The following is a 15,266-nucleotide window of genomic DNA, read 5'->3' on the forward strand; positions in this document are numbered from 1 at the left end:
TGATTTTGGGACATTGATTTTATATAAGATTCCTAACATCGTGATTGATTAATAATTTTAGAGGTTGATTAATACAAATACTTGAAGAAATTATGTTTGACTGTATTTATAATCTTGAATTGCTTAAATATTGATTAAAAATCAGTATTTTTATTCAGAAATTGTTATTGCAAGTGTGATTATTGTAAATATTGTGATTATACTTAACTATTTTTTTTGAAAAAATTTTTATTAGTTATATGTAGTCATTGTAAACAATTTTATGCATTTAAGGATTAGATTTATTATAAATATTTTAACAGGAATGAGAAAATATTTTAAAAGAAAATTTACCGTGAAGTAGAAGAAGAACAAAAAATTTATTATACACTAGATTATATGACTTTTATAAATGTATTAATTTTAAAAGTTTGACCCCACAATCTAAATTTTCTAGCTCTGCCCTACGTGGCATGCACATATACCTTATGTAATATACAAGAACAACTTTTTAATTGTAGAAATAGATTAAAAAGTTTTAACAGAATGATCATACTACCATTTGATTTAACGTACACAAACTAATTTATCAATTTTTAACAAAAAGTAAAATAAATCAACTTCTACGACAAATTAAAATTTTATTTTATTTAAAAATTTAGATTTGACTTCGACAGGCGGGTCAGCTAACAAGTATTTAGATTTCTAAACAAATTAAAAATTTTATTTTATTTAAAAATTTAGCTTAATTATTAATATTATTTATATTTTCTTTCAAAATTTAATTATTAATACACCACGTAATTATACTAACATAAAAACATAAAATCTTAACAATTTCAATAGTTAAACTATTATTTAATTTATTTAAATATTCTAAATTTTTTTTCTTTTGATTTCCCTTTCACCAAATTGAACTTTGTGGAAATAATTCTAATTTTGTGTAAAAGACAGCAATGCTTACCTAATTATGTCTTCCATTGGTTTTATTGTCAACCATATGTTTGATTCAACTGGCTTCAGTCAATGTGAATAATAATAATAATAATAATAATAATAATAATAATAATAATAATAATCCAACTTAATAAATTTGTGTTCTTTTCAACTACTGCTTTGCATGCATTATGACTTTTTTAAGCTTGGTTTTACACTTATAATTTATAGTGTTTCACATTTACAATTATAATATATATATTTTTAAAAATTACAAGTCATAAACCAAACAAATTATATTGGATTTATTTTCAAGAAAAAAACATTATTTAGCTTTTTAGGATGAAATTGATTCATCGAGAATTAAGAATTGATTAGTTTGACCAATGATAAATAATCGAAAATAGTGCAAAACATTGTGAACTTGTGAAAAGCTTAAATTGTTGGTTCAATCGGATTGATTAAACTAATTACGAAGAGTAATTTTCAATATTTAAATTTATATGAATACAAATGATTTTCTAAAACAATTACAAGAAATAATAATAATAAAAGCATAGTCAACGATATATATTTTGAGTCAACTCAATTAATATAAATATAAATTTAATTCAATTTAATTTCACCATCAAAAGTTAATAAATTTTAATTCGCTCAATATAAACATGAACATGACTTGAATCAGAAATGGCATGGACTCAAAATGATCAGAAAAATGACTCAAAAACAAAATAATTTGAACTTGAAAATACAGAAAGAAAACCACAAACTCAAAATAACCCGACAATTAACTCATGACCCAATCCAAGGTGACTAGAACCTGAATTGATTTAACTCGAAAACTCGACTCAAAACCTAATTCAAACTGGAATGAACCAAAAAAATTAAAACCAAATTAACATTATCCAGATCAATCATATCTAACACTCTCAACTAAGATGATCCAAATCGAAAAACTTAAAAATTTTAAAACTCGAATTTAACCCTAGCAAAACTAACCTAACCCTCCCAATTGAAATATATAAAACTCCAAAAAGCAAAAAGGGATTTAAAAAGTTATCATGTATTTTCTTTATATATTATAAATTTAAAATTATATATTATTATGTTTTAATTTTGTAACCGAGGTTACAAATTTTAAGAAAACTTTTAAGAAATAATTAAATATAATATAATTAATACATACAATAAAAAAAACTAGTTTATATATATAATAAATATATTAGGGTAAATTATATTTAATGTCACTAAACAATTAGCAAGTTCATGCTTTGGTCATTAAACTATTCAAAAATTTTCATTTAAGTAACTAAGTTGTTAAAATCATTGTTGTATGCCCTTCGTTGTTTGCACCGCCTACACCAATTGAAAGCGCTCATTCCCCTTCTCTTCTACAATTCATTTTTTTCATGAAATATTTTGAATGTCACAAATCTACAAATCAAACTCCAAACAACTTTCTTCTCCGATCTCCGACTCTGATCATCATATTGACTTGGATCTAAGGTATATTATTCTACTCATCGATGGGTATTGATCCAATATCGTACCTATCGTTGAATTGTTGCTTGGATTCACCAACTGGATTTTTAAAAAAAATTAACAACCCAGTGACTTAAATAAAAACTTTTAAATGGTGCAGTGATCATTTTGTAACTTTTTGAAGTTGAGTAACTAAAATATAAACTTACTAAAAGTTTAGTGACCTTGAGTGTAGTTTACCCTTAATTATATGAATTATTGATATTAAGGATAAGATAATTAAAAGAAAAAGAAAAGAAGAAAAAAGGCGCGGGGAAATTAAAGAAAAGTAAATGGGAACGTGAAGTCAAGTCATCTTCCTCGTGGATGTTCTATAAGTTAAGGTAGAGACTGGTCCTCTTCATCAACCATGGAAACACTCTCCACCTTCTATTTTAAAAAAAAAAAAAAAATTCCAAAACACTCAATTTTCTCTTTTTCTTTTGCCTCTTCTGTGTAAAATCTAAGATCATTTATAAGAAAGGAAGACTTCATTGTCACCCACTCACCTAACAAAGAGCAATCAGAAAAGGAAAAAAAAAGGGGGCGAAAATGATGAAGAAAGGAAAGGGAATTTTAATCCCTAATTTGAAGCTCTCTCTTTCTCCTCCTGCACCTGACAATTCCTTCGCTAAATTCTTGTAATCTCTTAATTTACTTATTACGACGTCCTTTTATTTGTTTTTTTTTTTTCAAATTTGATACTATTTAAAAAAAAATTATTTTGGTGATGAATGTTTTTCATTTCAGAACACAAAGTGGTACGTTCAAAGACGGTGATCTCCTCATCAACAAGGACGGAATTCGAATTCTCTCTCAATCCGAGCATGAACTTGTATGATTCTTCAAAAAGAAATTTGGTTAAAATATGCTGTTAGTCCCTCTACTTTTTGACAAAATTTGAGATTTATTCCTCATGGCTTATACTTAAAAAATAAATAAATTCTCTTATTTTTTTGTTGAAAACCTTAATTCAATTATCAAAATTATTAATAATTTATATCAAAATTTGTCAATGACATTGATTAGGCTATCATGTTTTTTATGAAATGATTGGATTAGGATTTTTAAATTAAAAGAAAAGTATAGAGACTAATCTTAAACTTTACCAAAGTACAGGGACTAGTAGCACATCTTGACCTTTTAAAAAATATTTTTATTATTCAGATTTTTTCTAAATGTATTGCCGGGTTACTTTACATAAGCTTGAATTGTTATTTTCCGGTTTCAAAATTTTGTAACTTGTTCTTTTCTTTTCTTTTCTTTCTTTCTTTTTCAAAGCCTTCGCTAATTAAGCCATCAGAAGCTGAATCTGACAATCGGTTGAATTTGGAAGATATGGATACGATTAAAGTTGTTGGAAAAGGTAATGGTGGAATTGTGCAATTGGTCCAACACAAATGGACTCTCCAGTTCTTTGCATTAAAGGTATTTGTCAAAATGCCTGGTTTAACACTTTCTGTTTGTTTTTTTAGAAGCAAAAATTATTGCCCTTTAGGTGAAGCAGGGATTGCTTCATTAACCTCCGCCCTGGTTTTGCATAGAAAGCATTCATGTCCATAGATTTCTTTTAGGTAAATTTCATAGTCACCCAGTTATTAATAAATATTTTTTTATTCACTCAACTATGAAATGTTATTAAATAGGCGGTCAACTATTCAATTTTGTCTTCTTTCTTTTCTTCACCAATCGTGGCAGCTTTTAAAATAGTCATAATAGTAATTTTAACCTCAACATCTACACATGGTATAATTTGAGTGACCAAGAAAGAAAAAATGAATAATTTGATGATCATTTTATAATTTTTCATAATTGAATGATCAAAGAATAAATTTATTAATAGTTGGGTGATTACTAGTACAATTTACCGTTTCTTTTATATATCCATAACAGCTCCATACTGCTCCCACCTCACTTATTTTACTAATGATTTTTCAATTTAATATTATGAAATTATGTATTTTAATTTATTCATAAACATAATTTTGATATATAATTTTTAGTATATATGTATAATATAAATATATAAAGTATGTCTAATATATTCACATATCTATGACTCTTATATATGTATACTAAATATATATAAAAAATACATTTAAAGATTATAAGGGGTAACATAGTGATCATAGAAGTCCGACAGGGCGGATGAAGTAGGCATTTATCACAATTGTCCTACTTAACTGTGAGCATGCACCTACCATTCGAAGTGGATTGATGCAAAATACGTAGAGTGATTTGGGTTACAGTATTGATGTATTTCCTGTTATAGAAAGGCAACTGTTGTTGGTTTTGTTACCTCTATGAATTCTTGATATCATAGAAGCTATTCTTCTGAAGCAGATATTGTTGTTCCATTGTTATCAGGTTATTCAAATGAACATCGAGGAGTCGGCTCGCAAGCAGATAGCAAAAGAACTGAAAATAAACCAATCCTCTCAGTGTCCATATGTTGTTGTTTGTTACAAGTCTTTCTTTAACAACGGTGCCATTTCGATCATCTTGGAGTATATGGATGGAGGATCCTTAGCAGATTTTCTGAAAAAGGTTAAATCCATTCCCGAACCGTATCTTGCTGCAATATGTAAGCAGGTTGGTACACTCGAAACTTCGAATTATATCAAGTTATTTCGGTATGCATTTTGAAGATGGCTCTCGTTAACGCAGGTGCTCCAGGGCTTGATCTATCTTCATCACGAAAAACACATTATCCATCGCGACTTAAAGCCGTCTAACCTGTTAATAAATCATAGAGGAGAAGTCAAGATTACTGACTTTGGTGTTAGTGCAATAATGACAAGCACCTCGGGACTAGCAAGCACTTTTGTTGGAACGTACAACTATATGTCGGTAAGTAACTTACCTTTATGATCAATATAAATCCCATCAAATTGAATATGGTTGTATATTATGAGCCTGATTCTTACAATTGAACAGGAAATCATTTAAAGCTTTTAGTATAGTAAAAGTATTAAGCAGTGCATTATATTAAAGATCAAATTGGTCATTTCAATTAAAAATTTTTATTGTTAAAAATTGGTCTATATATGTCAAATGAGGTACACATGGCACGTCACATGTAACTATTTGGTTCTTCTATCAACCAACCATGTTAGTTTTTAACAATAAAATTGATGAAATTTTAATTGAAAAACCAGTTTGCTCTTTAATATAATGTATAGAAATTAATTTACTCGTTTTTTTAGTAAAAGGGATAAAATATAATTTAATCCTAGTACAAGGGTCTCCATGGTATTTTTATCCTTCTAAAATCTATTCCTTAATTCAAGTCTCTTTGCTAATCGGAAACAAATTATTAGTAGATCAGTAATGTTGTTTTACTATAATTTGTTCAAAATTTATGTTAGCTTGTTAATTTCTAATATACTTAATTTGTTAGCCTGAGAGAATTATTGGTGGTAATTATGGCAATAAAAGTGATATTTGGAGCTTGGGGCTAGTGTTGCTTGAGTGTGCAACTGGTGAGTTCCCGTATTCCCCACCCGACCAGGCGGAAGGATGGACAAATTTTTATGAGCTCATGGAACAAATTGTTCAACAACCACCACCTTCTGCACCTTCAAATAATTTTTCTCCCGAGTTTTGCTCGTTTATTTCTGCATGGTTAGATCATTTCTCCCGAATTTTGCTCCTTTTTTTTTCTTTTTCACTTGGATTTTATAGAATTTTTTTACCATACGAGTTTACATCACCCGGCCTTGGGGTTCTTTTATACATGGCAGTGTACGAAAGGACCCGAAAGAAAGAAAGTCGGCACCCGAATTGCTGGTATTTAAACATCCGGATTCCTCTATGGCACACCATTGTTTCAAGCATCAAGAAATTCATTACATATAAGTTTACATCTGAGTTTCAATGTGCATGCAGGCACTTCCATTCTTGAACATGTACAATGACTTGGACGTGGACCTCTCGTCTTACTTCAACAACTCCGGATCGCCACTCGCACAACTTTAGAACTTAAGTGGTAGGTCTATGCTTAGGTTTGGTGGTATAAATTTTCTAAATATGGGATTGTTCTCCTCTACTTCAGGACTCCGCCTCGGAATTAAAAGTTCAAATGCTTTGATCTGGAACCGGTCATAAGGCTTTCGTTTCTTATTGTTGAAGAACTTGTTTTCACTTTGATGAAATGAAAACCATCTTGTCTTTGCTTCATATATGAATGGTATTAGCTTAGGATACAAATAATGAAATTGGTGATAAAGCGCTTCATGCCTTTTAAACCCGGGGGGGGGGGGTTGAGTCTTGTTAATTTCTTGTTTCCCTTAAAAGGGGTTAAAGTTGGCTATTGTACTAAATATTGGATTACATTTTGCCCCTTCTACTAAAAAATAAGTAAATTAGTCACTGTCCATTAGATCAAAGAACAAACTAGTCCTCTTGTTAAAGATGTCATTTATTTTTATTGTTAAAAATTTGTTCATATATGCCAGAATGAGGTACACATCTCATGCCATGTAAAACTATTTGATTGTTCTGTTAGCCACCCCAATTTTTAATAATAGAAATGAATGAAATTTTTAAAAGAAATGACAAATTTGCTCTTTAATCTAATGTAAAATGATTACTTTGTTCATTTTTTGAGTAAAGAGAGAAAAGCGCAATTTGACTTCTAGTATAAGGGCCTTCATAGTATTTTTACCCTTAAAAAGGTATTTTTTGAAAATATTTTATCTTTGTGCTTGGAAAACAAGAGGAACTCTTCATGCTTCGATTGCAAGTAACTGTTCAAAGCAAAACCAACAGTTACCTTCTTCTTGACAGGGTTCAGGCTCCAGAAATAGCCGATCGGACTTGAAAGAATGTCAACAAAACCCAAAGTTTTAGAACTACAGACGATTTTTAGTTCTCGTTGTCACTAAAGTGCAGGACTTATTCGAGCAGCCGTCATGATGGCAAGGCCCGAAATTAAGCATCAAAGAAAATAAAAAAAGTTCCACTGCCAGATGAGTCGAATATCGGATCGGAGGTACAACTTATTGCTGTGTGTTAATATTCCCATATTTGAAAGATAATGTTGTGTGTTAGCCATATTCTGGTTGATTCTTGGATGAAGAATAAATTTGACAATCTTTGTAGCAACAATGTGTATGGATGTATTGTTAGGACGTAGGGTTTTAACCTCAAAGAGCTGCTTGACTGCAAAACATGTAAAAATCATCAAATCCATGGTATTATATGCCAATCAACTTTGCCTTTTCTTCTATCCATATGTTCGGTAAAACTATAATGGAGACTTTTGTACTAAGATTTGGATTGCATTTTGCTCTCTTAACTCAAAAATTGTAAATTAATCTCTATATGTTAGATAAAAGAGTAAAATGATTCTTTTGTTAAAAATCCCATCGATTTCTACGATTAAAAGTTGATATCTATAAGTCAGAATAAAGTACACAGGGCACACCACTTGTATCTGTCTGGTTATTCTATTAGCCATACCAATGTTTAATAGTAGAAATGAATAAATTTTTTAATTGAAATGACCATTTTGCTCTATGATTTAACATGCAATGACTAATTTGTCCCCTTTTTTTTAGTAAAGAAGGTAAAATGTAAGTTGACACTTAATACAAGGCCCCTATTGTACTTTTACTCGTATGTTCACCTAAATTCTAAAAAATAAAACTAAATCTAAAAAAGTGCTCAGTAAAAGCTCAATTAGACTGAACAAGCTCATTAATCATTCGAGTTTGCTTGAATGTAACGAGCCCGAGCTTGAAACGCCATGTGTATCTCATTCTTATGTACAAAGATCAATTTTTAATACTAAAAATAGATAAAATTTTAACAGAATGATCACTTTACTCTTTGATCTAACTTACAATAACTAATTTGTACATTTTTTGAATTGAGAGAGCAAAATGTAATCCAACTTTTAATATAAGATCCTCTATGATACTTTTAGATTGTATGTTCACTTAAATTCAAGACATTAGAGGCAAATCCAAAAGAGCGTCTATTATTCAAGTTTGCTTGAATCTAATCCATCCGATATTGAAAAATCAAATACTCAACTTTTTTTAACAAAGTTTCTCTTTGCTTGAATATATATACTCAACTCGATTCACTTACAACCCTTACAACTCTACCCGACTTTCCTAGTCATTAAGAAGTTAATTGAGTATATATATTGCATGATTAAGTATACAAAGATAAACTTTTTTAACATTACAAATAAGCCAAGTAAAAAGGTTAATTTGGCTTAAATCATATGCATTTGTTTCTATCATTGGAACAAAAGAAAAGCCTTATGATATAGAACACAACAATATATACGTGTCAAAAAGGGTCTTAGAGATTTTTAAGGCACCCTTTTGCCGTCATGTTTTCTTCTTAAATTTTCTCTGTGCTTTTAAGTCCAAGACAATGACTGTAATATTGTCTTTGCTTCCTTTACTAAGAGCAAGCTTTGAGAGATAATCAGCTGCAGATTGAGCAGCAAGGTCAATTCCTTCACCCCTTTCTGCAGGTAATTTATCACCATGCTTTTTATGCCAAAGGAGGATCCGTTTCCGAGCCACTTCGCAAGCTTCCTCGTTGCTTATTACGTCCCATAACCCGTCACTGGCTAGGATAAGGCACTCATCTTCTTTGACTCGAGGGACGAACATTACTTCCGGATTGGGAATTATCCATGGTTTTAAGTATCTGTCACCTGATAAAAAAGGATTCAGAATCGAAATGTTTTGAGTCCAGTGAAAGGGGAAAAAACATCATGGAGGCTCCTGTACTAGGAGTTAGGTCAAATTTGCCCCATTAATCCCTGTACGTTAGTTCAAATAGCAAATTGCTCATTTTTATTAAAAATTTCATCCATTTCTACAGTTAAAAACTAGTGTGGTTGATAGAATAATCAAACAGTTACACGTAGTATGTCACAAGTACCTCATTCTGACATAAAAACCAGTTTTTAACCGTAGAAATGGATGTAACTTTTAACAAAACGACCAATTTGCTTTTTGATCTAATGTAAAAGGACTAATTTGCCCATTTTTTTAGTACAAGGGCTTCCACGATACTTTTATCGATTGTAAACACGTACCAATGGACCTTGACATTGCTAGAACACCAAAAACACGAGATCCGTTCCATTGGATGACCTTGCCTCCTGCAGCTTCTATCCTTGCATGTTCATCTTCTCTATCAGGCTGTAGAAAAGGCTCAATATAAACAACAATGTCTTTGAAAATTGTATGTCTTGCGGAAAAATAACTTGAAATAGGCATGCCTTACTTTGTGGTCTACTGATAACGGCATCGGATGTTTTCCCCGGTAGAGAACAGCCCTCGAATCGCCACTATTGGCGACAATTATATGAGTTGGACTAACAACCGCAACTACAGCTGTCGAACCGACAGTTTCGGGGGCAATAGGTTTGTTATCGGAATCATTCACACCGTTACAAACTCCTCCGATCTCAGCATCGACTTTGATGAAACAATTGGAGAACGCTTTCTTCCATAGCTCCTGCCAATCGTGCCTGATATTTCCCTCGCGGATACATGATTTCGCCCTTTCTATCTCCTCGGCTAAAGCCAAATGCATACGTTCACGGCAATAGTTCGCAACCTATGCAAGAAACCGTCTCCTTTTAGATCAACCAACTCAGAATAACACATAGAGTTCCGATATAGCAATGGATCATATTTCCTACATGCATATTACGTGCAAGATACATAGATAGATAGAAACCGAAGCATACCTGACACCCTCCATGTCCATCGTAGACACCGTAGAAATGAGCCGTTAGGTCACGGTTCATTCCGTTTGTTACACTTTCGGCTTTGAGGATTTGACTAGGGACTTGCAAAAATCGAGGTATAGCCACAAAAGCATCTTCCATCTCTGGTCTCCTACCACATATGGATGTAAATCCCCAAAGGGGTATGTTTCCTAATTCAAACAGACACTTGGTTTCTGTTTTTCTTACCTTCTTTTGTTGCGGTACGTCAAGGAACGAGTCCGATTCCGATGATTTCTTATCGGATTCATCGGACTTGTTGCCGGAATTAACCTCTAATCCCGAAATTTCCTCAACAGATATACTACTAATATCACTAGCTACAAATTGAGTAGATGATATAGATCCATCTTCCTCATTTCCTTGATTATATTCTCTAGAAATACAACTGTCATCCGACTTGACTCGATTCAATTCAACGACCCTATTATCCCCTCTATTACAAGTTTGATCCGATTCGTTTTCCGATAACAAACTCCCTTTCTCCGCAACAAGCTTACAACCGTTAACGCCGGCGGCGGCGCGTGCCGTTGTTCTCGAATTATTTCTAATCACTTCACCTAAACTAACAGCACAAGGACCAGATACTTCTTCCATCATTCAAATTTATTTACTCCTCGAGTCACTTTTAATCACCCTTTTCTTATTCAATCATATACAACCCCTAATAATGAAATTACAAATTGAAATTATAAAAACCTACAAGTTGGATGTCTCTAGATTCTAAAAAATACACCTTTCATATCTGGACTTTCTTTTAGTAAAAAGATCGAACAGATGGTGGGTGACTTCTTTTTTTACCAACCCTTTTAGAACTTTGATATCTATGCAACGGGAAATATATGATGAAAAAATCCAAAAAAGAAAAGATAGTTCTTTAAATCCTAACTTTGAACAAATTCAAAGAACTAAAAAGCAGACGAGAGATCATGAAAAAGTGGGGAGAAAATTTAAAAAAATTGCATTTCCTCTAAGGAAGGCAATTCATTACAGCCTCATGCAACGTTTGGTGTGTTTCTTATGCCTAAGTCAGCCTTCGTTCCACTCCAAAAAGCAAAGATGAGTCACTAACTAATCTGTTCACCTGTGATGAAAATTTCTTTTAAAGAACAAAGGACACGTAAAAGAATTTAAGAACAAACAAAGTGTAAGCTTTTATGAAGGGAAGAGTTGCTTGGTTGTATGAAACACTGAAATATATCAGAGCTTAAACCAAAAAAAAAAAAATTTAAAAATTAAAATTAAAAATAAAAGAAAAAGAAGAAAGTGAAAATGATGGATGCCAGAAAATGGAGGAAGAACATAATGAAGAAGAACACCTGTCCTATATTAGTCGACAAAGGAACATTAGATAATGTTAGGGAAACGAATTAAACTAACCTAAAGAATCTACACGTATGCTCATGAAGAAAAATAAAAAGTTTGAAATATCCCCAACAATTATTTTAAAATGGTTATTTTCACTACAGTCCTCTGAATTATGGTTGAATTTTGGATTGGGTACTAAATTTTGAAATATTTCAATTGAATCATGAAACTAGATCTGATCATGGGTTGAGCCACCTGACCCGAAAAATAGGCTTTGGCAAAAAAAACGAGACTCGTTTTCTAATGGGCTTAGTCTTGGATAAGCTTTTTTGGCCCCAATCCGGCTCGAATTTATATAAAAAAAAGGTTGTTTTTTGGTGTTGTTTTGGTGTCGTTTCGTTATTATATTGCTACTATTTTGTTGTTATCATTTGGATATTGTATAACTCTTATTTTATTATTAATTTTGTTACTATTTTAGAGGTATTTATTTGCTAAGTTGCATCTATATTACTGCTATTTAAGTATAAATATTTTTTTAATTTATTTTTATTTTGTTGGGAATCATTTATTTTAATGCTTTTTTGTGTATTTGTTGTATTATATTTTTTAAATTTGTTTTTACATAAAAACAATAATATAAAAAAATTAGTACGGGCAGGCCAGGTCGGGCTCAAATTTTAACATTTTCATTCGGATAGAACTTGGAAAAAAATTTAGGCCCATTTTTCAGATCAAGTCGAGTCTAAAAAATGGACCTAAAATTCTATTGAGACCCGACCCCAAAAGCACCTCTGCATGAATCTGATGTATAGTTCGATTTTTTTTCCTTTTATATGTAATGTTAACTTAGTTTTGAGGCATTCGAGAATAGTTATTAATTCTTATGTGTTAGAAAAAGAAAATGCATCATATTTAAACTTATTTTTTAGATAGGTAAAGTCATTTTATTTGCATGATAAGTCTAATTACAATTTTAGTATTATTGTGTTGAAATTTGAGATTTGATCTTTTATTTTATGCAATTACGTCTTCCGATTTTATAATGTTATTATTTGATTAAAGTGATGATATCTTTAGCTCTTGTCGATAAAACGATGATGTAAGATAAAGTGAAAATCCAATCAATCATGTTCAATCAATAATGAATTTTCATGTTAACCTAATGCTTAAGAAAATTGTTTTAATTCCCTAAACAAGAGTTGTTTTTTTTTAAATCATGTCTTCACTTCAATAGATGTAAGTAATGACGTTATCAATTTAAACATACTAATGATGTTATAAAAGTTAAAGGATTAAATCAGGCGAAATTAAAGACATATATAACAAAGGGATTCAAACCATAACTAGATCCGAAAGATAGGATTCAATCGAAAAGTTTTGAAATTTAAAGGGCCAATTTAGAATTTAAACACAATTCAGGGACCTTTAGTGACATTAACCCTTATATAAATTATTTAAATACTAATATATTATCATTAAATGTTTGAAAGGAAAGAGAAAAGCATCAAGTACTTGTCTGGTAGCAATTAAATTAAAACAAATTTTTTAAAAATAAAAAATAAAGAACATGTGAAAGTGAATAAGTCCTATGCAGGATTTTGCCACGTAAAAAGATATGGAAAATCAGGTTGGTGACCAAAGAACAAAGTGATAAAGAGAGAGAAAATTAAAAAAATTGAAAAGGGTGAGTGACGTGCAAAGTTTATGTTTAGTATTTTAGAATTTTAGAATTTTATTTTATTTTTTTAGGCCCAAAAGATATTATTGTATTTATTATTTAATTATTTAATTTAGAGAGAGAAAATGGGGGTGGGGAGATGAATGTAGATCAAATTCAAAGGTGGGTTTAATTATTTTTAAATTTTTTGGTAGGGTTGATAAATGGATTCATGAACTGACAAACCCTAATTTCTTTTTCTTTTTATTTTACTATTAGGTCTTTTTTTTTTCTTGGATTCTTCGTTTTTTTCCCACCCTCTTATTTCTCACCACGTGTTTTTGTTTTTTATAAAGTTCTTTTTTTCTTTTTACTATTAGATTATTTATTGGATTTAATGTTAAAATAATAAATGAATGTGTTACCAGCCAGGACACGACCTTAAATGTTATTGGCTGACACTTTCCTGCATTTTATTAGTATCCTTAAATTTTTGTCAAGTTACAAAATAGTCATTAAACTATCCTTAAATTTTCATTTAAGTTACTGGGCTATTAAAAGCATTGATGTATGGATTTTTCTGTTTGCATCATGCACCAATTGAAAGTTCTTCTTTCCCTTTTCTTCTATAATTCGGTGTACTTTTTTCCCATGATACAGCTTTGAATGTCATGAATATCTGAACCAAAATCTAAACAACTTTCTTCTCTAGTTTCAGACATGGGCCGTCAGATCAACTTAGATCTGGATATGTTCTACTTAAATGAAAACATTCGAATATTTTAATAGCTACTCTATAATTTTTTAAGTTGAGTAACCAATAAGTAAAGTTATTAATAATTCGGTGACCTTAGAGTAATTTACCCAAATATTTAAATAGTTGTACATTTAATATAAAACAAAAGGAAATGGCATGTATTAGCTTGCAATGTTACAATAATTGTTGCAATATGAGATAAGATATTTGTATGTGAAATTTTACTTGTGAATGTTGACCATTTTTAGTTGTAATAATAAATTAATTTATTATTATTCTATATTTACTTTGAGATTGGGCAAAAGATAAACTTGTAAAAGAAAAGACTAGGATATTTTTAAGACTGCTTATGGGCTTAGTATTTATTTTAAAATAAATAGGTGTTTAAGGAATTTGGATATACATTAAAATATGATAGTTGTTCTAGATGTAACTATTAATACTTTAGAGTTGATTATTGAATGATAAATTATTTACCTGTATTTTCACATTTTGAGAGTTTAATATTTACAATAATTGGCTGAAAACGAGAAGATGATTTATTTGATTTATTCGATGACATATAATAAAGAATAATTAGGCAAAAAAATCAAAAACTAAGAAGTTAAAGACCAGTTAAAAACCTAAAACTAGACTTCCAAGTTTCAATTTTTGTGGATTTTTTATTATATTTTGTTTCATTTTTATCTTACAGTATTGGCTACATAAAATTAAAACTGCAAATATGCTTAGTATGCTTAAGTAAATTAGATGATTATCAAATGTTGCACTGAACTTAGTGTAATAAACTTAGTGTTACAACATTAGTTGTTACAGTGAATTAAATACAGTTTCGAAACCAAGCACTTTCAATTCACAAAAAAGTAGATGAAATAATGCTATTTGTGTGGCTCAAGTTTTACCCTGAAATGGCATTCAGAAATACCCCTGGTTCACAATTAATGGCGCCATAGTATGATGTTATTTTCAAGATGATTTTGCTTGCTTCGGTATATATATATGTATGTATGTATGCATGCATGCATGCGTGTGTGTATATATATGCATGTATATATTGGATCTATCAAATTTTGATCCGAACTCGAAATTCCAATCCAAATCTCAACCTGAGTCAACCATAAATTGTCAACAATCATAACTTGCTCAACTTGAGCCTGAAATTACCCAAATCGGAAAACCTGACAACTCTGAAATAACTTGAACTTGAAACTATCTCGAACCCAAAATGATTTGAGCCTGCAATGACTCAAAAATATAAATCCAACCCAAATTGACCTAATCCAAAACCAACCAGACCGGCGAGGTCAGCTATATCCATATGTGTAGCATGCAAAACGGAG

At 30.7% G+C, this 15,266-nt stretch overlaps 2 protein-coding genes across 4 annotated transcripts; one reads left to right on the top strand and one right to left on the bottom strand.

Moving 5' to 3' along the window:
• The first annotated feature begins 2,780 nt into the window (after positions 1-2,780).
• Positions 2,781-7,666, top strand: LOC105794028 (mitogen-activated protein kinase kinase 2). Of its 3 annotated transcripts, none has more exons than XM_012623030.2 (9): positions 2,781-3,077; positions 3,187-3,271; positions 3,718-3,864; positions 4,804-5,028; positions 5,104-5,286; positions 5,837-6,060; positions 6,180-6,225; positions 6,325-6,424; positions 7,225-7,666. In XM_012623030.2, exons 1-8 carry the CDS (start codon positions 2,989-2,991, stop codon positions 6,412-6,414), a joined length of 1,089 nt encoding a protein of 362 aa, XP_012478484.1. In that variant the 5' UTR covers positions 2,781-2,988; the 3' UTR covers positions 6,415-6,424; positions 7,225-7,666. The 3 variants fall into 3 exon arrangements, with proteins under 3 accessions (XP_012478484.1, XP_012478609.1, XP_012478543.1); XM_012623155.2 differs by having other exon boundaries at positions 7,232-7,666; XM_012623089.2 differs by lacking the exon at positions 7,225-7,666 and having other exon boundaries at positions 2,783-3,077; positions 6,325-6,615.
• A 788-nt stretch (positions 7,667-8,454) lies between these two features.
• LOC105793963 (protein phosphatase 2C 77) lies at positions 8,455-11,502 on the bottom strand. The gene is made up of 4 exons (XM_012622916.2): positions 10,163-11,502; positions 9,694-10,029; positions 9,503-9,608; positions 8,455-9,115 (listed from the first exon to the last, which is right to left on the bottom strand). Exons 1-4 carry the CDS (start codon positions 10,799-10,801, stop codon positions 8,781-8,783), a joined length of 1,416 nt encoding a protein of 471 aa, XP_012478370.1. The 5' UTR covers positions 10,802-11,502; the 3' UTR covers positions 8,455-8,780.
• Between the last annotated feature and the right edge of the window lie 3,764 nt (positions 11,503-15,266).

The sequence above is a fragment of the Gossypium raimondii genome, chromosome 7, assembly GCF_025698545.1.
Source record: "Gossypium raimondii isolate GPD5lz chromosome 7, ASM2569854v1, whole genome shotgun sequence".
Classification (NCBI taxonomy): domain Eukaryota; kingdom Viridiplantae; phylum Streptophyta; class Magnoliopsida; order Malvales; family Malvaceae; genus Gossypium; species Gossypium raimondii.

Excerpts from the sequence above, each read along its gene's own strand:
- LOC105794028 (XM_012623030.2), top strand. The coding sequence starts at position 2,989 with ATGATGAAGAAAGGAAAGGGAATTTTAATCCCTAATTTGAAGCTCTCT. Across the intron at positions 5,029-5,103 it reads TTGCTGCAATATGTAAGCAG|GTGCTCCAGGGCTTGATCTA; the intron begins GTTGGTACACTC and ends TCGTTAACGCAG. Across the intron at positions 5,287-5,836 it reads GAACGTACAACTATATGTCG|CCTGAGAGAATTATTGGTGG; the intron begins GTAAGTAACTTA and ends TTAATTTGTTAG.
- LOC105793963 (XM_012622916.2), bottom strand. The coding sequence starts at position 10,801 with ATGATGGAAGAAGTATCTGGTCCTTGTGCTGTTAGTTTAGGTGAAGTG. Across the intron at positions 9,609-9,693 it reads CGTTATCAGTAGACCACAAA|CCTGATAGAGAAGATGAACA; the intron begins GTAAGGCATGCC and ends CCTTTTCTACAG. Across the intron at positions 9,116-9,502 it reads AGCAATGTCAAGGTCCATTG|GTGACAGATACTTAAAACCA; the intron begins GTACGTGTTTAC and ends CTTTTTTATCAG.